The following is a 24,909-nucleotide window of genomic DNA, read 5'->3' on the forward strand; positions in this document are numbered from 1 at the left end:
AATAAATAGCGTGTTTTCCCGAGGAGTGAATTACACGCCTGCAGAGCAGAGATAATGTGCAAGCAGCCGTTTCCCCCATTGTGAGCGAGGTGACATCTTTTTATGGAGCTGTGTACATTTGTATTAGTGCCAATTAATCTGGGGTGATATTATTAGAGACGCAGGGAGAGGAGGTGTCGGCGGAGGAATGTAAATGGGAAAAGCTAAGGCACTGCCTCGGCCATATTTCACGAGCAAGGGGTGGGTGGCAGAGATGCTGGGTGCTGCGCTGAGCACCCTGAGGGGGTCTGGGTGCTAGCGGGACCACAGGCTGCCCAGCTGGTGGCATTACCTACTGGCACAGCTCCACTGGGGCTGTAGAAACAGCTCTTTCCAGATGCAAAAAGTCATGTTTTAAGGTTTTTTTTTTGCTTTTGTCCCAAGAGGGAGGAATGGCATCTTGGTGCCCCTGACCATGGGTAGGCCCTGCCACCCACCCAGCAGAACCTGGCCCTGGGTGCCACTTGTCACCTGTTTGTGGCTCAGCCCCAGGCAGCTGCTGGAAGCCCAGGGTCCTCTGTGGCTTAGGCATGGCTTGGGCACGGCTTGGGCATGGCTTGGGCATGGTTTAGGCATGTCCCTCCGCTGCTTGGGCATGGCTTGGGCATGTCCTGTGCAGAGATGTTGCTGCAGGGCTCCCCAGAGCTGCAGTGGCAGTGCAGAGGTCTTTGAGTTAAAACAAATGATACAAAATGATGCTGGATGCTACTGAAACCCAGTGGGAATGTGCGGGTGAGCAGCTCTCGTGCCCCACATTCAAGGCTGGGATTTCTCAGCGCTTATTTCCTTCTCCCCATCAATCTCCCACTATAGGGGCGATGCTCTAACTCACAGAAGGACCGATCCCCTCGTTCCTGGGGGCTGAGCTGCAAAACTGGGCTGCAGCTTGAGGGGCATTGCTGCTGGCAGGATAGGAGTCCCTGGGCGGGTGCGTCACTCCTGCATTATCTCCCCAGTTCCCCCATCCCCACACCCTGCAGCCACCCAGGCTCAGGGCTCCCCTGCCTGAAGGCAATTCAGCTTCAGGGATGCAAGAGCCTGCGGGTGCCTGTGGTCCCTGCCACGCACATACGACCAGAGGGATGTGAGCACCAGGGTTCCAATTCCTGCTGTGCATGGAACGGCCAGATTTGACTCAAAAGCAAGAAAAAAAATAATAAATCTTTAGCCCCTGCTAGCAGCATGACAACCATGGTGGATCCCGTTATCCTCCAGGCTTTCTGGAGAGGCTTAAAGCACCTCCAGCTCGGAAACTTGGGTGTGCAGCTGAGCAGAAGGGCTGGCTGGATTTGAGGGGGCTTGAAGAGCGAACAGCAGCTTGAGGAAAATTTAGGGTGGTGGCAAGAAGCAAAGAAATCCCCTAAGGGGCTCTGTGCAATGCCAGGCACCCTCCACTCAGACCCAGCCACCCTGCAACCCGCTGGGGTCAGCTACAGGATCATTCCTATCCGCCGAGGGTGTGGACTGGGGCTGCGGATGGTGCAGCCCACACGTGCTTCCCAGTGGGGTGCAGCTCTGGGACCCCTGGGCATGCTGGGTCCCATGGGTGCCCCCCTGTGCCACCAGCACCCCCCAAGCAGCGAGTTAATCTGCATCTGGGAGAAGCTGCCCAGCTTTGCCTTCCTTGCTGGAATTACGTTGACGGGGACCTGCAATCTTCCAAGTGACAAGCACTGCCGGATTAATGCGGGACTCAGCAAACCCAGGGGCTTTAGGGAGCTGAGGGGAGCTGATGGATGGGGGGGTCACCCACCCAGCTGGTGCTGAGACTGCGGGAGGGGGATGTGGGTGAAAGCAGGGGGGAGAGGATGGGGGACACCCCCCCCCCCCCTCATTTAGAAGGGAAAGAGAAGAATTAAATATTTCAGCCTTCAGAGCTGCAGGGACAATGGTAGCATCTCCCCGGGGAGCAGTGTTCAACCAGGAGTGGTACCCAAGGCGAGCACCACTCGTGGCCCGTGCTGCAAAGTGGTGGGTGCTGATTTAGGACGGTGCCCCCCCACCCTGCCCAGGGCCCCGGGGATGGGTCCCATCCTTTGCAGCAAACCTGTGGCTCATTTCCAGGTGCCTGGCTTATGAAGCTGGAGGTGTGGGAGAGCTACAGTAACCACCAGGCATGAAATACTCCTCTGCCCCGTCGGCTTGCTGCCCTGGTGAAATATAGTAGAGGGAAAACATAAAAGTCCCATTTCCAGCTCCATAATATTTCCTGCCAAAACAAAGTAAAATGTGCTGCCTTAAATTTTCTGCAAAATTCTTTTGAGGTTATTTTTTTCCCTAAATTAAGCCATACTAATTATTTTCAGCCACTTTATCTCCACTCTGCAACACACCAGGAGGGTGCAGGCGGCAAGCATTTTAAGCCTCCATAAACAAAAGAGTAGTTTGGAAAATAATTCTATCAATTAATCAAATTAATCCTGCAGTTTTAGTTACAAGCCCCAAGTGGCAAGGATTCTAGCCTGCGGTTAGGAGCTATCTCTCATTGACAGCATTTAAATATTATGATTGCAACAGTAATTAAAGAATATAATATGCCCAGCTTTGTGTCAGCCTTCTACCTTCAGACCTCAGCGCTGTGCTGGCAGAGGTCAGCTTGAGGACAAATTGATGATGACTAAACTTGGCCATCACCACCACCAATTGGTGATGAGCAAACCGCCCCATCGCTGTCACCAACTGATGATGACCAAACTGGGCCATCACCATCACGTTGGATTTTTTTTTCCCCCAGGACAAGACACTCAAGCCATGAGTAGGACTTGGCCAGGATGCAGGGAGGAAGAGGAGATGCACAATCACCTTCACCATTGAGAAGCTCCACGGCTTTGCAAATGACTGAAAGGTGACAGCAGCCCCACCAACGTTCTCCCACAGCCACTGTCCACAGGACACCACGATGGCGCACAGAGCATCCGAGCATCCAGCTGTCAATCAGAAACATCATCATTCGGTCAGAGATGTGCGTGGGAGGAGGGGACCGTGGGGGTATGGGACAAAACCAGGGAGGAACATCCCACAAACATCACGCAGACAGGGAATTTCTGTGAAAATATTGGAATATATTTGAAAAGATTAATCATGTATGATTTTACAGTACCACCCCATATTTTCATCTCATACTTTATTTAACAATATTAAAGAGGCACTTTAAAAGCACACATACAACATCATAAAACGGCGTTTCCTGCTCTCTCTGCTTCTCTGACAAAATATCAAAATAAAAACTTTTGACAGAACACATTGCACCCAAGGTAAATTACCTACAATATTTTTATACAATACAAAGAATTGTAAAGATACATATTAACAGAATAAAGCCTCTTTTTTTTCCTTTTAAATCTAAAACAAAACAAAAAATAATTGCAGGACAGACGCAAAGTACTCTGACTGTTCATATCACATCAGTGCATTACTTCACCTCCTTGACTTGGGAGTATTTCAATAGTATTTTAATTATCCTCCATGTCCTTGTTTGCACCTGAGATTTCTTTCCGGATTCAAAAGTTCGGTTGTATAACGCGCTTGTTTAATGTGACGTAACCTTTTTGTCACTATGGAGTACCAGCATACAGGATTTTTTTCCTCTAAAGTTGGATTTTTTAAAATTTTTTTTCCTGCTTTGTTTTCTTTTACAGGTAACGGCTACTTCCTAACGGTTCCCTTTTATTTTTCAATCAAGGAAGTCTGTATTCACATTACAAAAGAAGAATAGCACCAGTAACTGCATAGTAAAAAGCGGATACCTATATAGCCACTAACTCAATACAGTAAGATAGTTTAGAAGTGATACTGTTGAGGGCACTCGGACAGTACCGGTTTGGTGCGGTAAGTTGGCACAGTTTTGTCGTTGCGCAAAAATTCCCCTCACAAACAAAAAGAAAACACACGCACGCACACACCCCCACCCCACCCCACCCAAAATATCAGAGTTTGTCACAAGTGTCAAGGTGCAGTTTGCTCGCGGTGGCGGCTCTCCTCTGGTTACATCGTCCACAGTGGTCACAGAGCGGCAGCATCCTCTGAAGGGCTCGGGCAGCCCCAGCAGCCCCAGAGCTGGTTCGTTATTCTCTTGACGATGTAGAAACAAATTCATAGGGATGGCTGTCAAAATATAGGACACTTGATTCTTAATTTAATTTTTTTTTCTCCCCTAATTGTATCATCTCTTAGGCCAGCTCCCAATTAAATGAATTGTACGGGATTATTTGTGCAAAATCTTCAAAAAAAAAATTTGCTTTCTACAGTGTACTGCACCTTATGAATAAGACGTCTACGGAATGAAGTTCATCTCTTCAAGTACTTTGTACAAAGATAACACAGACACAGACTCAAAAGGGTCTGAGATTTGCAAGTATCCTTATAACCTCAGCACTTCTGCAATAAAGCAATTGCTCTCGACGATTCAGTCTGCCCAAAGCGATTACAATTTCAGTTCATGAAAATCATCAGCAACATCAAAGTTCTAGCATTTGCATGATAAATCAGGTGAATTAAAGTAGATTAGTAGACACAAAGCAAACTATTTCACAGAGGCTGCAGTGCAAGTTCATTTAAGCTAGACAGAGAAATCATGCTACACAAACGAATTTAATGCTTTGATAATTTTTCCCTTGCAAACCCCATGAAAGCAGCTGAGGATCACCATAAGTCACTTCCATAAATTATTCTGAAGTATCTCTTCTTAAAGGAATTTTAAAGCTAGTTAATTTTTGCCCAAAGAGTTGGCTTAGCAGGTTGTTCTGGGACTCGGCGGTGCGGTAGCTGGATGAGCCGGCCGGCTTGGCACCGCGGGCAGCACGCGGGCTGTGCAAGGAGCCGTGCGGGGACGGCACTGGCCCCTTGGCCAACACTTGGTGGAGGCTCTTCCCCAGAATGGCCTTTCTGCGTTTCATGTCCCCGTTGGCATGATGGAGCTCCCCCTTCTTCTGATTGTAAGTGTCCAGGACCATCTTCTTCAGCTGGGAGCCTGTTTTGGGCTTGGGTACCAGTTTGTTGCAGTGTGCCTCCCTCCTCCCAGGGGAGAGGGCAGAAGCTTCGGCGTTGCTCCAGCCGGCGCCTTTGAGGTCGCTGGTGCTCTCACTCCTTGCCGGGCATGGGGTCCGGGCTTTTTTCTTTTTCCCATCTCCCTCCATGTTCTCCCGGGAGCCGGAGCTGCCCCGGTGGCTCAAGGATTTGTGCTCTTTCCTCCTCTTAGGGTGAAACTTTCCGGCGGCTTTGCTCGGCTCCACGTGGCTGTGTCTCATGGTGTTGCTGGACGCCTCGCCTTGGGGCTGGTGGCCAGTGGATTTGCTTGGGTTGCCACCTTGCTCCTTGGTGTCAGTGCTACTGTTCTTGGCCTCAGGCACGGCTTTCTCCCTCCCCGAGATGGGTTGCTGAGCCTCCTCTGCACTGCCATCAGGGCTGCCCATGCCAGGGGCAGCCTCACTGCTGGGCTGGCCACCTGCGGTCTTCTTCTGTGGGACCGAATCTTTGGCAGCCCCGTTCAGGGTGGGCGATGCCGTCCTGTCCTTCAGGGGCAGGGGGTGGTGTGCAGCTTCTGGAGATGCGGCCTTAGAGGCACCTTCACAAGAAGAGGCATCGCTGGCATTGGGGCTGCCCCATCTATGGGTCTCCTTGGCTGATGGAACCTCTGCCTGTGGGGAAGGAAGCTCTGAGACCTTCTTGGCAAGCTGGAGAAATGGGATCCCATTCACGGCATCGCTGGCTGCACTGGGATTTTCCAGGACACCCACTATATATTCATCTTTGTTGCCTACGATTGCTCTTTTATGGGCGTCGGTGTAGCCACGTTTCTCAGTCAGGTGTGGAGGAGAGAGTTTTTGGTCTGTGGCCTGGTTACAAGCCAACCCAGCAAGGTCAATGGTAAACTCAGGCGAGTCCAAGAAAGGAAGTGGTTTCCCATCAAATGCTCCTTTCTCCAGCTCTTCGATAGACAGGGCAGCGATATGGCCAAGCTCTGGGCTGCTCGCCGCAGCCTGTGGCAACGACAGGGAGAGGCAGGGTGGCGGAGGCAGGGCATCAAACTGGGATTTCTCCATCTCTGCCAGGAGGTCGGAGAAGTCACCCACCAAGTCTTCTGTTTTCACAGGGGGTTGGGGTGCTCCCGGGTCACTGGGAGTTGCAGGGAAGGAGGCGGTGGGAGCCTGCAGGCTGGGGCTTGCAGCCTCTGCTAGCTGAAGGTCACTAGTGTGGTCCAGGTGGACCGGCGAGCTGCATGGGAGCGAGCTGCTGTGGTGAACAACCTTCCTCTTCTTGCTCGGTGGCATGCCCTCCCGGAGAGAGCCGTCCTCTTTCACCTTCTCCCTGCTCTCCCTAGAGGCAATGCCAGGCCTCATGACCCCTCTGAATTTGAAAGTCTTGTTGCTTCCTGCCAGGTGCTTCTCCATGTGCCGGTCGTACTGCTCTTTCTTGGAGAAGGTGTAGTTGCACATGCTGCAGATGAAGGACTTCTTGATAACGTGCATGACATCTGCACAGAGCTCGCAGGCATACAGGGTGGTGTGCTTGATCTCCTGCTCCTCCACTATGCCATGCTCCTGGCTGAGGTGGTTTCGCAGCTCCTTTGTTTCCTGGTAGAACATGGGACACTTGTGGCACAAGTAAATCTTCTGTAAACTGTGCACGACTAAGTGCCGCTGGAGCTTGAAGGGTTTGGGAAACTGTTTGCCACAGTGATGACAGTCCCTGGAAGGGTCCTTGCAGTCTGGGTGCATGGGGACAGATTTCGGGGTGCCTTCGCTTTTCGCTTTGTGCTCTGGAGACGGACTGGTGGATGCTTTAGAGGAGCTGGGTGCAGGTGGCTTCACCTTGACGTTGCTTTCCAAGGGGTCTTTCATTGCCTTGGCCTCCTGCTCGAGAGGCAGCTCCTTGGGGCTCTTGTTCTCTCTGCTAAACACATGCTTGCTGCTAGGGTTGGCGTGCCGGGAGGACCTGCTGGGCTTCCGATACATGATGGTGTTGAGGAAGTGGGTGACAGCAGCATTGTCCTCACCAAAGCAGGCTGGCAGGCCCATCACGGACTTCTGCGCTTGCCCCTTGCGAGCGAACTGGGTGGCGTGCTCCCGGAGATGCTCGTTGTACATCCAGACATCAGAGATCTCCTTTAGGCACATCCCGCAAGCCCACAGACCTGCTTTGTTTTTGGCGTGCTTCTCCTTCAGGTGGTCCCTCAGCTGCTCCCGGGAGCTGAATTTGCGCTGGACACACATGTAGCAGGTAGGTGGAGGGGAAGGGTTATGGGAGAGCTTGTGGAAGTCCAGCTCCCCCAATGTCAGGAACCACTGGAAGCAGACTTTGCATTTGTACTGCTTGTCTTTGGTCTTGATGGTTAGCTCACTGCGGTTTTTCCCCAGTTTCCCATCTTCTAGCTTACTTCTGTGCTTGCTGTGCTGGCCCGGCTTCGGCTTATAGCTCACAGCATTGTCCTCCTCCTGGCCAGGAAGGTCTTCACAAGGGCTGAAGAAGCACACGTCTCTCATTTTCAGCTTTGCATTCAGCATCTCGATGTCGATGGTATGAAACTCAGGAGAGTCTGAGTCTTCATTAGCCTTGCCATCGTAGGGCTCCTCCGCCAGCTCGGGGGGCTCAGAGCTTGCTTCTCTGAGTGAGTGCTCATCCTCAAGGTCCATCAGAGGCTCAAACATGTCCTCAGCAGAGAGGCTTTCTCCCTCCTTCTCCAGACTCCCCCAGATGTTCAAGCTGGGGATGTTGTCCACCTGGCTGCTTTGGCACAGGAAGGTTAGCATGTTGTCTTCCAGGTCAATGTCCTCCTTCCCTTGGTCAATCTCGCAGCCCGATCTCAGCGCAATGCTTCTAGATCCACTGGGAGCGGCATCTCCGCTCTTTGCCTTGCTGCCGTGACACATGTTGAGCATTAAGGCATCGTCAACAGAGATGGTTTCGTATTCGCAGGGGTCCTTGGTGACACAGAAGGAGCTGTTTTCACCGAGGTCAGAAGCTAATCGGATCGTGAAGAGGTCGACAGCACCCGCTGGCTGGAGGTTTACCTCAGTGATGGGCTTGGGTTTCTTGCTGCGCTTCCCATACACCCGTGTGCACTTTCTCCGGACAAACTGGTCGTCCCGGGGGAACAGCTGGGAGAATGTGGAGTCATCATCAAACAAGCTCTGGAAGTCTGAGACGGCCGTGCTCTCCATGCAATGCTCTCTGCCTGGTGGCATGTCTGCCTTCACCCATTGCTTTGGCTCTGCAGGAGGAGGGCTGGTCCCTGCCGTGGTCTGCAGAGTGCCTTGCCCAGGAACATTTTGAGTGGCTGCTGAATGACATGTCTCCAGCGGCAGACCACCTTCGGCAGGAGCCGTAGGACCCTGCGGGGCATCACTCCCATTCCCAGAACCACTGCCTGCCCCTGGACTGTCTCCTGTCTCAGCATCCACCTCCTCTGCGCCATCAGTACCACAATGCTGCTCTTTGCCTACCTTGCCCAATCCCTTTGCCACTTGCTTCACAAACCCGCTAACCCACTGTTTGCAATCCTGTGTGTCTTCCACTCTGTTTGGATCTTCCACCTCCCCAGGACAGGCGACTGTGCTCGCCACTGACCCTGACCCCTTGCTGACCATCTCCTTTGAAGACACCATCCTGTCACCCAGATCCTCTGCAAGTTCAGCTGCACAAGGGGACTGTTTAGCTTTTTGAGAGTGCTGGGTTGAGTTGGACCTATTTTGCTCCTCTGTGGAGATGCAACCACCTGGCTCATGCAAGCCCTCTGCGATCCTGGGCAGACCAGAGCTGAGGACAGCAGGGGGAGGACCTGTGCTCTTCTCCAGCTCACATGGACCATCGGGCTCAGTTCTGCTGGGAAACACCTTTGCTTTCCTTCGTCTCGCTTTTCTGTTTAGCTTCTTTTCAGAATTGCTGTTCACCTCTCCGGGATCTTTGCTTTGGCTCCTTCTGCCCTTTTCTCCCTTCCTGGCTTGCTGTCCCGTGTCCAGCTTCCCAGCTGCTGCCTTGCCTGCTCCCCTTGTCTCCAAGCGCGGTCCCTTTGCCTTCATCTCCCTCTGGAGAACACGTGTGTGGTGCAACTCCTGGGACATCTCGAAGGAGATCACACTGAGGTCACTGAGCACTCTGCTGACCACTTCTTGCATCTGCGTGCTGGGCTCTTTCTCCAGTTCTGGGCATATTTTCTGGGAGACGTGTTCAATGTTGGGGGTCAGCATCTGTGAGCTGCAGGTTTTGTCTTTGACTGATGTCTTCAGGCTCCTTGTGGGCACCTTTTGGGCTGCTTTTGATGTCTTGTCTGTAGGAATCAAAGCAGACCTGGGAGTCTTGCTGGGCTGTGGTACGCCACCGCTCTTCACCTGGTGCTTGACAGCTTTGTGCCTGGTCAGGCCAGGTTTGGACCGAAAAGTAGCTGAACAAATGTCACAGGTCACCGGGAGCCCATTTGGCTTCTTTTCATTGTGAAGTTCAGTTTGGGAAGGGTTTGGAGTACTGTCAGGCGTGTTGCCCTCTCCTTGGCCCATACTGTTTAACACACAACTCTCAGCTTCTCCAGCCCTATCGCTTTTGGGCTTCTCCCCTTTTAAACTCTTTCCTACATTCTCTGTGGTTTTGGAAAGATCAGGTCCCACCTCTGCTGCCTCTGAAAACTTGTGACCATTTAAGTCATCAGGACCAAGATCTTCAGTCCCTGTAAGACCTCTGTTGACACTAGCTGGCACCTGCTGAACAGCAGAACCATTGCACAAAGCCTCTGGTTCACTTTGATGCTCATTTCCATCCTCAGAGCAGCTTTCAAGCCTGTTCTCTTGGTTCAGGTTCACCTCTCTTTCTCTGATCGGCAGAAGACCCGTTGTGGTCTGGGCTGGGTAATTTTGGGTTTCTGGAGGAATGGAGTTGATGACTGTATCTGTGATAGTGCACACTTGGTTTTCTTTAAAATGAGAACTTGACAGCCCAGCGCCGGTGCTTTCGGGTACCTCTTTCCCAACACCCTTCTGGTCAAAAGGTGTTGAGCAGGGAAGAGAGCAGCCCTTCCCATGTGGTTGCTGGGCACCATCCATCTCCAAGGCAGAGCCCACCAGACGATCAGTGTGCAGCAGAGCACAGGGTCTTGCTGTCCCTTCTCTTTCAGGTGATCCATAGTTACCCAAAACACCGTCGGGGAGGTGATGGTGACCATCCTCGACCGTCTCCATTGCCACGGCCCCGCAGTGATGCAGTAAGGGAGGAAAGGTGGGTGCCCTTTTCCATGTCCCTTGCTCTACCGGGCTCACGGAGGGGTGATGGACACGATGGCTGTTGGCCTCAGGAGGACACCTCTTCATGGTGAATGAACTTGATGCATTAAGCAGGGACACACCATATTTCTTCTGACCTGAGAGCTGAGTGCCAAAGCTGGGGACCTCTCCTCCCTCAGCCCCACCGCTTTGCAAACATTTAGGGTGAGAAAAATTGGCTGGCAAGGGCAGGTTGGCTGGAGATTCGCCTGTGTAATGACAGCCATTGAGGGACTTCTTGCCATTTCCTTCTCTGGGAACCTTTGCAATGATTGTGCTGGCTTTTGTCTCCTGCACCAAGTGGTGGTCCTGGTGGGGATCCTCCTTGGAGGGCCTGGGGGAGCTGGTGGGACTTGCGGGAGCACTGCGCCGGGGCTGTGCTCCCTGCCCCACCTGAATCCTTTCCAGCCTCTCTGCTGCTGCACTGCCCAGTGTTTCTTCCTCGAGCAAACTATGGCTTAAATGCGATTGCTCATGTTTTTTAAATGCCAAGGTTGCTTTGGTTTTATCTTGCTCTGGCTCTTCCATGAGCTGATAGGCTTTCTTTCCTTGCCCTGGCAGTGGGGTCACCTCTATGTTTTCGAGTGGCAAGAGGTCATTATGCTCTTGGGAAACACCATCTGCACGGATATTAATGTCATTCAGTTCCGCGTGTTCATTTGCTAAGTGCTGCAGCTCCGTTACATTATTTTGCAGCTCTGGCTTCACGAGCGTGGATTGTTTTGCATGGTAAGAGCCGACTGCACTGAATGACTCCAGCTGCTCACATCCACCAGAGAAAAGCACGGCCTCTTCTGCTGGGGCAGCGGTGTTTTCCATGTTGCCTCCAATGAGGACATCCCCCTCTCCTTGGTCAGGGCAGTATGTCCGACTTTCCCCCTCCATGGCACCACCACTCTCCTCTTTCTGCTCCGGCTGGATGCGGGTGGTGGCAGAGGGGTGGCTGGGGGCAAGCAGCATGGGGAAGCACGGCATCAACAGCTCCTCTTCGTTGCTCTTTACTGTTCGGGCAACGAAGAGCTGCAGCTGCTGCAGAGGGTTGGCAGCTGTCTCCTGGGGTGCCAACACCTTCTGGGAGCTGCAGTCGCTCTCCTTGGGCAGACTCAGCATATCGAACAGGAGCACTTTCTGCTTGCTGGCTTTGTCACTGGCTCCAGGGGCTGGATAGGTGGTGGGGCTCTTCCTCTCCTCCGTTTCTTCTGTCAACGCAGACCCATCACCATCCCCTTTGAAGTCCTCGGCACTTTTTGCCGTTTTGGGTGACTCGGGCCTGCTTAAGGGTCTTTCTTCTGTATCTGGGACCTCTTTGATGTGAGGCGAAAAGGTGAGATCCAAGCCCGGAGTGGGACCCTGCTGAAACCCAAATTCAGGTTTACAGTTTGGAAGATGGGCATCAAACTTCTCCAGCTCTGCAGCACCAGTGAAGCTTTCATCTGCTTTCCCCGGCACAGGGAAGCTCTCGGCACTGCACTGGCGTGGCAGGGATGGCAGGGGATCTTTGGTCACTTCTGCTGCCTCCAGGATCTTGGGGAACACGGAGTTGGTGACAGCGGGAGGGCTTTTTGTCATGGGCTCTGTGTAGACAGGAGCCTCTGTTTGGTCTGGTGTGCGTGAGCCAGGCAGACTTTTGGAGGAAGACCCATTTTCCATCTTTCCGGGGTCACTTTCCTTGGTGGCCATGGCTCCTCGGAGCTGCTCACTGTTGTCCTTGGAGCAGAAACGGTTTGCAGCGAGCGGGGCTGGCGTGCATATCCCTGCCTCCAGCGACCCCAGCTCCACCGGGCATGGCCAGGGCTCCCTGGGTCTCTCATAGTCCCCACGGGTGCTCGCAATGGCTGGCTTCTCACCTCCCAGCCTCTCCCCAATGCAGAGGCTTGAACTGCCCAACTCATCTGCCAAAAACAGTCCTTTCTCATGGCCTGTCTCTTGCTCGACTGGCAGTGGTGGGAACTGCTCAGCCGCCTGTCCTTGCAGATGGGCAGCAACGTCTTGCTCGGGTTTCTGAAGGGCAACGGATGCCTCGTTATCCAGCTTGCTGGTTTGCAGTTGATTTTCCAGCTCTGTGACTAATCGCTTGATCTCCAGCTCATCATCTGATATGTTGTTCATAAAAGTCACGTTATAATCTGTTATCCTGTCTGGTAGTGGCAGGGAAAGTTGGCTGGTAGGGACAGGTCCTTCCTCAGGGAATTTCTTGGCTAGTGGCTTCTCCACTGAAAGGCTCTGGAACTGAGTCATGTCTTCTGGCAGCATTGGAGCCACCTCCTCCATGAGGGACCAGTCTTTCTCTGGCATGAACGGTGGATACGGTTGCTCAAATGGCAGTGGCTTGCTGGGGGGATTGCCAGGACAGGTGAATGTTGTCACATAACCATCCTTGCTCGCAGAAACAGTCTCGTACAGTGGTGGATCAAACTCGGTGACAGGAAGCTCTCCAAATATTGAAGAGGAATCAAAGCTGAGAGGGGAGGAGACCTTGCCCTGCGGCGTTTCTGCAGCGTACGGGGAGATGCTGGCATGCTTCTGCTCGAAGGAGCTGGCATTGATGTCATCCCGGCATAAGTACATGTCATCCATGTGTGAGGAGCCCAAGGCTGGGGGCTTTGAGAAAAGGTTGTCATTGTAGTGACTGGGGGGGCCTTTGGGATCGAAAAAGGAGTTGTCACTGCTGACATATGTATCTGGTGCCTTGGCAGTGAGCATCATCCCCACTGCATCCCCCCTGTACGGGGCAACCGGTGTGGGGTAGTCCTTCCGACCATCACACAGCCCGTGTGCCTTCAAGTATTTGATGCCCGCTTCCGCATAGGCGGCACTCACGCTGCCAGGACTAGCTTCGTTATCGCCGTGGGATGTAGGAATTAGCTCTTCTGCATGGTACTTCAGCCCGTCGCTCGTGAAGGGGGAAAACTGATGCCTCTGGTTGACCATGGTGAGCTTGGGTGAGTCCTGAGACTCCAAGGTGGGTTCTCCTGCCTCCCCCATGTGATCTGCTGCTTCTTTGGGCTCTTCTACCCCCTCCTTACAGGAGACCCCAGCGGGGCTCCTGCCCGGGGCGGCCGTGCTGGGCAGCTGCCTTTCCTGGGGCTGCGGTAACAGTTCCTCCTTTCCACAGTCCATCACAGCAACATCTCGTTCAGTACTCGGACATGTCCTGGAGCCTGCTAGCAAAGGTCTGGCTGAGCCCAACCGCCTGCTCCCCCTGGGAAAGTCCTCTTTGCTCTTCTGGCTCTTTTTTGGACTCCTGTCTTCGGGAAGGCTGAGTGGAGTCCTTGGTGCATGTGCCGGGCTGCCCAACCGCCTCCTCCTCTGCGTGCCTCCCTTCTCGCTGCCCGAGCCGGCGCCATCAGCGTGGGGTGGGCTGGTGCCCATCTCGTTGGGCATGCTACTGCTGTGGTTGCTGCCAGTAGATGACTGGCTGCTTCGTCTTCGGACTCTGGAAGCACAATCCTCTTTCGTGGCATCCTCCTGGCTCGGGACCCCCCCATGCTCCAGTGTATCCCTTTTCTGACTGTCCCTTTTCCGGCTGTAGCTCCAGGCTGGGTCTTTCTCTTTGACTCTCTCACTTCTTCCTGGGCGTTTCTTACTGAAGTTGCATTTGGTCCTCCCGATGAATCCCGTGCCACGCTTCTTCCTCCCCCGGAGCTTGCTGCGCTCTGCCCTATCGTCATCCGAGTCGGAGACATAGTCGTACTCCTGAAACTTGCCCTCCTTGGCAGCTGGCATCAGCCTCTCGGTGACCTGGGGGCACTGTGCCTGCTTGCTGCTCTTCACTTGCAGTTTGTGCAGCTTGTTCTTCTGCTGTACGATCTTGTGAATGAGCTCCTTGCTCCACGTGCCACTTCGGGGCTTCCGCTTCTTCATGTCCTTCATGGAGAACCGGGGTGGCTTGGAGCTCTTGGTGGCAATGCCTGGTCCCACCTCACCCTTCACCGGAGGCTCCTGGCTGAACTTCCTAGGATGCTTTTGGCTGGAGGTGGACTTGGAGGAGGTGGTGGACGCTGGGACGCTATTCTTCCTGCCCGCCCGCAGCCTGGCTGTCCTCTCTGCTCCTGCTGCCCCGGGATCTGGCTCCTGGGCTGCCAACCTCTGCGCTGCCCTCCCCTTGTGAAGGTGCTGCTTTCCTGCCCCTCTCTTTGCCTGCTCCGCACCTGGGTGGCCATCTTCATAAAAATGGCCAGCCTTGGGCTGGCCCACTGCCTTCTCTTCTGCTGTTTCCTGCTTTGATTTGCTCTCCGAGGCCAGGGCTTCCTTCACCTTGTGGGACATCCCACCACCAGCTGCCTTCATCCCCGTCAGCTCCTCATCAGCAAACACATCTATGAAGCTGCTGTCTATCTCTGGGTTATCTGACTGGTATCCCATGCCGTTGAGAGCTTCGGTGATCAAGCTGTCCAGCTTGGCATCATCGATGTCCAGGTCCGAGGCAGTGAGCGGCAGGGAGCTGGTGGTGAGGCCATTGAAGAGACCGCCCTTCAGAGCATCTTCCTTGCCCTCGCTTTTGCTTTCCCCATCCAGCAAGAAGTCATCGCTCTTGTTTAATGCCAACAAATGCGCCTGGTGGTCTGGAGAGAGCCCCAGGCTGGGGGGTTTGGGGGGCTCTGGGGGGAGTGTCTTCCGCCCCTCGGCTGCCCGGGGAGCATCCTTGCCCTCTCCCTGTAGAGTGGGATGGGAGGCGCAGAACTGGCGGTGCTGCAGGAAGGAGGAGAGGTTGCTGTAGTTCTGGTCGCACTGCTTGCAGGTCAGGAGCACATCCAGCTGGTCCAGGCTGGCGCTGCTGAGGGAGCTGGCCAGTAAGTGATGGGAAGAGTATGGTGGTGGAGGCTGCTCCCCGTCCAGCCCATCCGAGCATCCTTTGGCCACCTCCACGCCAGGTTTGTGGAATGGGCTCGCCGGGGTGCATTTCAGGAGGTTGTCATCTTTCAGGGCATCAGGAGGGAAGTGGAAGGACTTGATGGAGTCTGTGGGGTGGTAATGAAGTGAGCTGTTGCTCAGGATGTCAGAGGGGTGGAAGGTTTTGTTGCTGTCCTTGGGATGGCAGGGGTGCTGGAAGAAGGGAGAGGGGGTCAGCGCTCCAGACATCTGGCTGTCTTCGAAGCTGGGGTTGAGCGGGCTGCTGGACATGGGGGAGAGCGATGAGCAAGTGCTGCCGCAGGTGGGGTTCGGGACAGGGGATGGCAGCGGGGACTCACAAGGGGAGGCAGCTACCAAGGCCGATGGAGGCAGGACCAGCGCTGAGCCTGACGAGCTCCTTGAGGGAGGAGGAGGAGGACCTACTTGACCCATGCTGTAGAAGAGGGTTTTGCTTCTTGAGTCACAGGCAGGAGACCCCGGCTCCTTCCCACTCTCAAAAGAGAAAGCGCCCGTTGAGTTGGGGTCTCCCCTCTGGACCCCAAGGCTCTCTCCCGACAAGAGCTTTTTGCCGTGATACCCTGGAGAGTTACTTACAGGGGGCCCTTTTGGGGCTTTTGTGCTCCCCTGCCACTCTGACGTGCCCAGCGGGAAGGGGAGCTTCTGGCTGGTGATCTGTCTTGACAGCTCTAGCCTGTTTTGACCCGGCATTGCAGAAGTAAGGTGTACTTGCTGCCAAGGTATCCTGGCATTTTTCTGCCTGTGCTGCCTCTGCTCGGGGCCAGACTGGCACTCGAATGAGAACTGGTTTCCAACAGGGTTTGAATAAGGTGCTGAATTCTGGTCCATGGGAGAAAACGCCTTAGCGGCACCTTCCCAAGCTTGCACAAGCCTGGGGTGGGTGGGTGCCGTAGTGGGAATGCTTGTCTCGAAAGGCACGGATCCTGTGCTGGCGCTGCCCGCGGGAGAACTGCAATAGGCTTTGCTCTGAAAGTGCACTTGGGAGAGAGAGTTTGGTGGCATGTTCCTTCTCAGAGGGCTGCTCTGGGCCAGCAGCTGCGGGCTGGGGACACTGTCTTTCGCTGAGGCTTGCCTCTTACCGACTGGCTTTGGCATACTAGGCGAGTGTAAACTAGACAGAAAAACAGCTTGGTTTTCTTGGAAAGTGCTTGGGTTTTGGTCGATAGCACCAGATGACGAGAGAGCACCATTGGGGTCAGCGGGATGCTCGCTCCTGCCCTTGCAGCACGGCAGAGGGCCGTGGTGCGGGGCTGGCGGCGGCAGCGGGTGCAGAAACGGCGGTGGTGGTGGTGGAGGGGGCAAGCCATACAGCCTGCCCTCGGGGGACACGCTCTCGTAGGAGCTGCTGCTCAGTGCCTCCTCTTGCCACTCTCTGGAGGACGAGTGGAAGGCGAAGGTGCCGTGAGCCAGCTGGCCGGTGGCAAGCCCAACGTCCAGGTACTCCTGGCTCCCCGCATCGCTGCGGTACGGCTCCTTCCCCGCATCATGCAGCAGCTGGAAGGGGTACTGGCAAGGCAAAGCCCCCAGACCGTGGGCGCTGGCTTTGCCACCCTCGGGGAAAGAGCTGGGCTTCTGCACCGAGATCCCGTAGCTAGCACCGGCAAAGCTCTTCTCCGGGGAAGGCCAGGAGTCAGTCCTGTTCGCCTGAAACTCTAAATAATGTAGCTGCCCGTTGGTGCCAGGGCTCTTGAGGGGGATGCTGGCAGCGGGGGGCTGCCCTCTGGGGCCGTGGGAGGGGGTGGGCTGTGAGGTATAGTTGGCGGAGGTACGGCCAGCAGCAGCATCAGGGAAGCAGCGGCTGAAGCCAAGGTCTTCTTGCCGGAGCTCAGCCTCGCGCTGGGGGATGCTGGGCACGTGGAAGCGGTAGCTGCCAGCCACAGGGCTGCAGTTTGCCTCTGGCTTCTTTGGGGGGGTCACCTTCTGCTGGGGGTAGGCGATGCCGATGGTGGGGTTCGGCCGGGCGCCGGTGATGCTGAGCCGGTAGAGCTGGTGGTGGCCCCGCTCCCCCTTCCCCGAGCGCCGGCCGCGTTCGCGGGCTCGACCCTTTCCTGGGGGGGACTGGGGGCTGCCCTTGACCTCTCCCCAGGTGCTCTCATTGCCGAACTTGGGTTTGCAGTGGAGGGATTTGAAGTCGATCTTCCCTGCTTGCTGTGGCCGGATCACGGCTTCCCGCTGGCTGTGGGGCTCCTTGTCCTTGGGGCCGGGGAAGGGGGACGTGCCCTCCCCACCGAGCACCCTCCCATCCTTCTCCCCGCAACCTTCAAAGCCAAAGTCCTTGTCGGGGTCTTTGGGGCTGGCCTCAGTATCCCCAATGGTGTAAACATGCTGGGTCTCTCCAGTCATGATACCGAGGGGGAGGGAAAGGCTAGAAAGCCCCGGTTTCCCGTCCTGCTGCGAGCTGCCGTCCCTCCGTCACGGGCATGGTCCTCCTCTGGTGGGCACCTGGGCGGCGAGAGGGGCAGCGGCTCCCCGGGGCCGGGGCGGCGCGGGGGTCCCAAGCGCCGGTGGGGCTCTGCCGCATCGTTTCAGACCTGCAGAGGGGAAAAGGGAGAGAAAGGGCGGCCGTCAGCTGGGGAGGGGGACAGCGGAGGGAGTGGGATAGAGTTTGGCCCCTTTTCTTGGCGCTGCAGTGAGGAGGGGGATGGAGCAACGGGCAGTGTGACACACATACAACCCCCCCCGCCCCCACCCCAGCAGCTTCGGGGTGAAGCCCTCCAGCTTTTGGCTCTTCAAAGGATGCTCGGAGCATTGCACCTTTGGCAAAAGGTGCTGAGGGAGGCACTTTTTTCCTCCGGGGAAGCTATTTCTGGGTTACTTCTTCGCAACATAAGCAGAAAAAGATGACAGAAGAGCTCCACCTACGGATTAGCGGGAAGGGCTGTCGGGCCAGGCTGGGAACGGCTCCCTGTCCCCATGTCCCTGTGTCCCTATGGTCCCGTGTCCCAGCTCCCGCGGCCGGAGGGGTGCTGAGGTCAGGCTGTGCAGCAACAGGCTTTTGCTCTACCACAACTCCCCCCACACCGCATCCCTTCGACCAAGCCACTGCTCTGAAATGCAAGCCCTTTCCCCAGGGAAAGGACTTGAGCTTCTGCTGCCTCTGCCTTAACTTCAACATCCCCAGCCCCCCCCCAAACTACCCCCGCAATTTTAGGCACCGTTAAGTAGGTAAAACCGTAAAAACTGAGCCCTGAATTTACCAGTTGATTTTACAGCTCAGGGACCTCAGGGCATTAGACATGAAGCACAAGTCAAGCGCAGCCTTTTAAAAGGTACCACCAGGATTTTAGCCCCAGACACAGGCTATATTAAAAAAAGAGTAAACCTCTGTTTTAAAGAGTCTCTTTAAAAAAGTCTGTTGGAAACAGAAAGGGTTTCTTTTTCCTCCCTCACTAGAAATGCTTCCTTACTGTCTGCTGCAGGGGGCAAAGGCATGATACTGCTGGGATCTGGGAAGGGGGGTGACCTGGCTGCAAAGCAGTGTGAAATTCAGCATATTAGTCTAATCCTGGGAGTAATTCTAGCAGCTCCCCAGCCCCATTTGGGGACCACCTCACACTGCACAGCCTCACCATCCCAGCAGTGATCTGAGCAGAAAATGAGAATTTCTGCAAGAAAAGGGGAGTGACCTGCATCTTTTCAGGGTCTCTGCAGCGTGCACGGCTCATCTCTCCATTCACAGCTGATGCTTTGCATGCGCACAGAAGCTGGGGTGCGCACCTAGTGCTCTGCGATGCTGTACAGTGCATATGCATTAATAATATTATCGCGTATATATCGAGATAGCAGAGGCACGCGTATATATCGAGATAGCAGTGGGTGCATCCCCACCACTCCTTCTGCAAAGATGCTGCAAGACTTTGCAGGGAGGGGCAGGCAATGCTGCGGGGGGCGCTCCCTGGGGTCCCCTCTCTGGTTTGAGCTGCCAGGCTTGAATTCCTCCACAATTTCACACCCCGCTAAGTGAAATGAATCCTGGGCTGATACGGCCGGACCCTATCGTGCTCGCTCCCCGCGTGCCGGCCAAAGCTCACACACGGCCCTTTGGCATGCAAGGGTTTTGCTTGCAAAACAATGCACCACTTATGCCTCTTCCAGCCACAACTGCAAAGCCTGTTTGCTGCTGTTTAAATTTGCAAAGGCTCCTTGCCAAGATAAAATACTCAAGGCCAGCGCTCGCTACATTATCACAGTCAGTGCTCTTTCAGCCACATAAAGGAGCCTTTTTTAATTTTTTTTTTTTTTTTTTTTTGTAAGGAAAGGCTCGTTTGTGTATCCGTAAAGCTGCAGGATTTGCATGGTGAGGGCTGGGGATTGCTGGTGCATTAGTGCGAGTGCCAGGGGAAACAAACACTGAAGCTCCCTGCGCTGGCAGAGTGCTGGAGATGGGGAACACAGAGCCGGTGGCACACAGGACCATCCTGCTGATGCAGGGGATCTATGTGCCATGCTGGAATGCCTGGTGCTGGTGGCAGAGCCTGGGCAGGAGGTGGGCATGAATTTATTCCCTGTGAATGATAGACAGTACATGGGAATGAGGGCAAGGTGTAAATTAGGGTTTTGTTCCCCAAAACCCTGAGGTTTGTCTCCATGCTGGGGCTTGGGGGTCCCTGTCCCTGCGTTGGGGTCCCTCCTGCTGGCTGCGGCCATGGTCCATCACCATCTGCACACCCAGAATCGGGCCCTGATGGCTCCGAAGCCCTGGGAGCAGCACGGGGAGGAAATCTGGGGCCTCTTGTGAGGCTCAGCCTCTGCTGCTCCCGATCGGGCGTTCGATAAGGAGGGCTGGGTGTGTTGATTTAAAGTGATATTCCTCAGGCAGCTGCCTGCATCCATCACCAGAGGGTTTACGGACCCAGCCCAGACATAGCCCACCCCTTGCAGAATGGGAAACCCAAAATAAAATGAAAATAGGGACTATTGAATCTTTTTTTTTTTTACAGGCTCTCAGCCCGCTCCTTAGTCTGACCACGGGACCAGCTCCTCTTTGGGTTACCTCTGGTATCGCTTCTTGGGTTTTAATGTTTCAGCTCCTGAAAGAGGAGGTGGAAAGGGATGAGACAGGGGCAAAGGAAGATTATGCTTTAAAAAAAGAAGCACGTGATATTTATTACCAGGCTGCTGGCCACAGGGAGAGTGATCCCCACCTGCAACTGTGTGCCCTGTTGGGTGTTCAGCCCTTTCCTCATCCCTGGAGCATCCTCCCACACCAGGGCTCACATGGGGCCAGCTACAGCCTCCTGCTGTGGCTCAGGGACACAGGGACAAGCCGAGCAGTGACGGCAGGAGCCTGGCAGGCGAGGCAGAGCGCAGTCTGCTGCTCTGCGGGGCAGGTCCCATCCTGCCGGGAGCCCCAACGTGCCAGACGGTTTGTGATTCACCACCCCAGCTTTCTGGCACCCCGAGCCAAGTGGTTCAGCTTTTCATGCCTTGAGAGCTGGTTGTGCCCGAGGAGCCGAGCCGAGGGTCCCCTGGGGCTGCCTGTGCTCCCTGAGCTCCTCAGCAGTTATTCCTGCAGGGCTGTCCCAGCACACATGTCCTGGGGGACCGCATCACCCCCAGCCCTGAGATCATCTCCTTCCCAAGAGAGAAGAGCCCTGAATCCCACTAGCGGGATGCTGATGCACCTCAGCCAGGACCCTGTATGGGGTCCACACCATGAAGACCGAGGGGACCACAACGTCCCCACTGTGGGCAGGGCAGCAGCAGGTGAAACATCTCCCCAGAGCAAAACCCTGCTCTGGTGGAAACAGCAGTGAGGGGAGAAAATGGTCGTGTGAACAGCAAAAAACCCACACCACCCAACAAGAAAACCCCACCAGCTGCTGAAGCAAAGGAGGAAGATAGGGTTGAGACGGCAGCACTGCTCACAGAGCGACAGGCTCAGCCCTGCCTGGGCTCAGCGGAGCATCACTCCAGGCAGAAGGCAGAACTCCTTCCCTTCGGTGGGGAGCGGAGGATAGCCTTGCTGGGGCACTCGGCAGAGCCGGGTTCAGCGCTCGGCTCGGCCTCTCCCTTGCATGACCTTGGGTAAGTCAGTTAATCACGGTGACTCAGCCCTCCATCTGTAAATCAGGCGCGATAATGCTTCCCCTCGCCTATCTGCTCTTTGTATCGTCTATTGAGATTAGCAAGGCAGGGACTGTTCTTGCTGTTTGTATGTACAGTGCCCTGTCTAGCGAAGCCCGGATGGGGCTGGGAGATGTGCAGGGCTGGCTTATTATAAGGGGCTCTGGTTGGGTTGGGGGTCTCGGGGCTGTGGCTCCAGCTGGGGTTCAGCATGGGTAGGCTCACAGGCTGCCGCTGTAAGGTGAATGAAAAACCATCCCATGATGGGGCTGCTGTTATCTGGGTGGGTATCGCGGCTGGACGCACTGCGGGCTCGCAACAGCAGCTCAGCGACGGGCACGGGAGTGGGTGGAAGGAAAAAAAATTAATATGCTGGTTGCATGGCACCAGCCAGGCAAACACCTTTCGCTACGGCTGGCAGGAGATGGGGGGGGGGGGGGGGGGGGCGGGCATGTGGGGGTCCCACAAAGAAACTCCCTGGCTCTATGGGCTTTTACTGGCTCTATGAGACACGGGGATGCCTCTAAACATGCTTTGGGTTTTTTTCCCCAAAAAGGGGTGTTTAACCACTGCCTAAAGGATTTAAATCCTACCCAGGTGGGTTGATCTTACCCAGCGTGGCTCTGGTTGGGGCTGTGAAAAATCCCTTCCCCTTGCAAACCGGCCCCTTCTCAAAACCCATGGCCTCTTTACACTTTGTCTCTCATGGCTGGGTTGCTGCGGGGCCAGGAAAGCAGCCGGGGAGGTCCCCGAGCATCCCTGCAGCTGGGGCTTGGGGGGGTCAGGGGCATCCCCTGAGCTTGTCTGGGATGAGGAGGAGAGTGTCTGGCTCCCAAAAATAGCATCCGACCCTGTGCTGTCAGCTGGCCCATACCTTGGCACCCTCCGCCGCTCAGCTACTGCCGGGACTCACTTTCACCTCCCATGAAATATGAATTTCTTGGCTGCAAAGGAAAGAGAAAAATATGTCAGGAATCTCTGTTTGGCTTGGCTGCCAGCACTGCGGCACATGGGGAGCGCTCAGCTGCCAAAAGGAGGGGTTTCCACCCCAAAATGCTCTGTCATGGCCACCCCCAGCTGGGTCCCCCTGGGTGGGTGGCTTTGGCCAGGTGTGTGGTCATAGGGTGCTGTGGAAGTGAGGAAACCGGGGCATGGATGGAGATGGGGTCCTGCCTCCCCCTCTCCTGCATCCCAGCTCCATCCCCTGCATCCCAGCTGCTGAGTCCTGCAGACCCCATGCTTTGCAGGGGCTCATTGCAACCGCGGTCAGGATACGGCCCAAGAGGCAGGAAACAGCCTCATCGGTGGGAGGAGGAGGAGGAGGAAGGGGAGACTGAGGACAGCCAAAGCCACAGCCCTGGGCACGCTCAGGGTACTGGCCAGCCTCTGGCAGGTGCTGAGCACCATGGCAGGGCAGCCGCCAGCCTGCTGCCAGCCAGGCCTCATCCTGCACCCTGCACCCAGCATGAGCCCAGGTGCCGCCCATGCCAGCCCCGACCCTCGGTGCCCCCCAGCTGGGTGGTGACGTGCCGGTCCCTGCGATGCCTGTCGAGGCACAAGCAGGCAGGCAGCGGAGGAGCAGCCCACCTCCCGGCGGTCTCCATCCTGTACCGCGCTGGATCAGGCCATGCTCCTGAAACCGCACTCGCTTACATTACACCTTGGGAGCGAGTTGGGAAAAAGCTGTTTTTTCCCAAGTTTGGGAAAAGGGAGGGGATTTTAAGGGATTGCTGTTACCTCCCTGCCAGCCCCAGGTCCAGCCTGGAGTTAACCCATGTTTGCTGCTCCCCAAGAGCGTGTGGGTCATATCCAGACACATCAAACCCTGCTCTGACATTAACCCATTTCCCGGTCAAATCAAGAGAAAAGCAGGATGAGGGGTCTGGTTCCTGCCCGGGCATGATGCAGTGGGTGGGAGCATCTCACTGGGAGGGATGTCACACCTCCCTTGCCAGCCCTGGCTCCTGCCTGTCCCCAGGGAGGGAGGCTGGGGCTGGGGACTGAGGCTGGCTCTGTGCCCGGGCACCGCTCAGGACCAAAGGGGCAGGTTTGGGGATGGACAGAGGCTCTTTCTGAGAAAGGATGGGTAGAGGCTGGAGCATCACTTGGGCAGGAACCGCAATGAGAAAGAGCTGATCCCTGGTGCCAACAGCTTGAAAAGGACCTTGTAAGAGGGGCTGGGAAAGGTGCTGGGGGTGTGCAAGCGCACGCACACATGCACACGCACACCCACACACACACCCCCACACCCACACCCCCCCCCCCCACACAAAGAGACACACATACACACACACACACACACACAGAGACACACACACAGACACAGACACACACAGTCCTGGATGGTCTGGTCTGGCTGGGTCAGGGCAAAGCGTTGTTTCCAGCAGATTTTTCTGGCCCAAAGAGACGTTGGAAAGTTATTCAGAAAGTTTGTTTCTTGCTCATAACGGTCCAAAATTGATTTTCTGGATCTGAACAGCTTTGAATTTCCAAGCTGGTGATAATCCAGCTTTCACTCAGGATCCAGATTTTGCAAACAGTCCTAATCCTTCCTCGGCTTATAATGCGGAATAGTGGAGGAGGGCAGGTCCCCAGGTGGGCACGGCCGAGCCCAGCAGCTCCCTGGGCACCCCACGAGATGTGGGGGTGTTGCAAGCTGCCATCTCGGTGCTGTGCCTGGGGTCCCTCCCGAATTTTTATGCCACCCAACCCCAAGGTGCTGCGAGAGGAGGCTGCGTGTGGCAGAGGGGATGCCCCACAGGACACGGCACAGAGGAGGTGGCTGGGGTGGAGGGGAGAGAAGACATGAGATACAGCTCAGCCCTGGCTGGAGGTCACCCCAATCTAATTTCTGTGTGAAACGGCACGGATGGATCAGGGTGACCTGGCAAAGCAAACCCCCTAATTCCCTGGCTGGGCAGTTGCGGGAGCTGGGTGTCAATCAGCTACAGACACCCGCTCCTGTCCCATCCCCAGCCACGGCCATCAGCATCCGAGTCTTTTCCAAAGGAAATAAGATGCCCGGTGATGGAGAGCGGTGAGCCTCTCCCAAGGTTTAGCTCAGCTTCTTCTCACCCATCACGAAGCAGGAAAGGCAGCTGGGATGTGCGGGGCCAGGAGCTGCCAGGTTGGAACTACCCCAGGGAAATCCGGGCTGGGGCCACACATCCTCAAGGAGGGAGCGATGGCAGAGCTGGGACCTGCATACTCCTGCCCCCGCCACAGCGCCGGGGCTGCTGGTGAGGTCAGGGTCAGCTCCCAAAGTCCCCCCAGAGCAAGGGGCTGGCCTGGCTCTAGTGTGTTTTGGCATGGGTGAGCAAAGCCCTTCAAAGCTGCTGCTTCCCTAAAAATCCAGAGGCATTAGACATCTGAGACCTCCTCCCCTCCCGCTTGCCGAGCCCCCGAGACTGCGGCGGGTTTAATCTCCCCCAGGAATCAGCATTGGGGCTGGGCCTGACAGCAACATCTTTGTAGGGCTGTAATAAAGAATGACTTATTTTGACATTTATTTAAGAAATATTAATCTTTCATTTTCCTTCTAAATGCTCCTGTTTGCTAAGGAACTATCTGTTACCTAAGTGCTCCGATAAATCTTCTAAGGTAAAATTACATGTTAGATGCTGCCAGAAGGGTACATTTAAGAATACTTCCTAAATTATCAACTGCATTAATCTTAATTACTTCG

General features: G+C 55.3%; 1 protein-coding gene across 1 annotated transcript; it reads right to left on the reverse strand.

Annotated features, from left to right (window-relative positions):
* Positions 1–1,904: 1,904 nt before the first annotated feature.
* ZNF469 (zinc finger protein 469) lies at positions 1,905–22,384 on the reverse strand. The gene is made up of 2 exons (XM_055818947.1): positions 22,099–22,384; positions 1,905–17,689 (listed from the first exon to the last, which is right to left on the reverse strand). Exon 2 carries the CDS (start codon positions 17,499–17,501, stop codon positions 4,704–4,706), a length of 12,798 nt encoding a protein of 4,265 aa, XP_055674922.1. The 5' UTR covers positions 17,502–17,689; positions 22,099–22,384; the 3' UTR covers positions 1,905–4,703.
* Between the last annotated feature and the right edge of the window lie 2,525 nt (positions 22,385–24,909).

The sequence above is a fragment of the Falco peregrinus genome, chromosome 14, assembly GCF_023634155.1.
Source record: "Falco peregrinus isolate bFalPer1 chromosome 14, bFalPer1.pri, whole genome shotgun sequence".
Taxonomy (NCBI): domain Eukaryota; kingdom Metazoa; phylum Chordata; class Aves; order Falconiformes; family Falconidae; genus Falco; species Falco peregrinus.

Excerpts from the sequence above, each read along its gene's own strand:
- ZNF469 (XM_055818947.1), bottom strand. The coding sequence starts at position 17,501 with ATGACTGGAGAGACCCAGCATGTTTACACCATTGGGGATACTGAGGCC.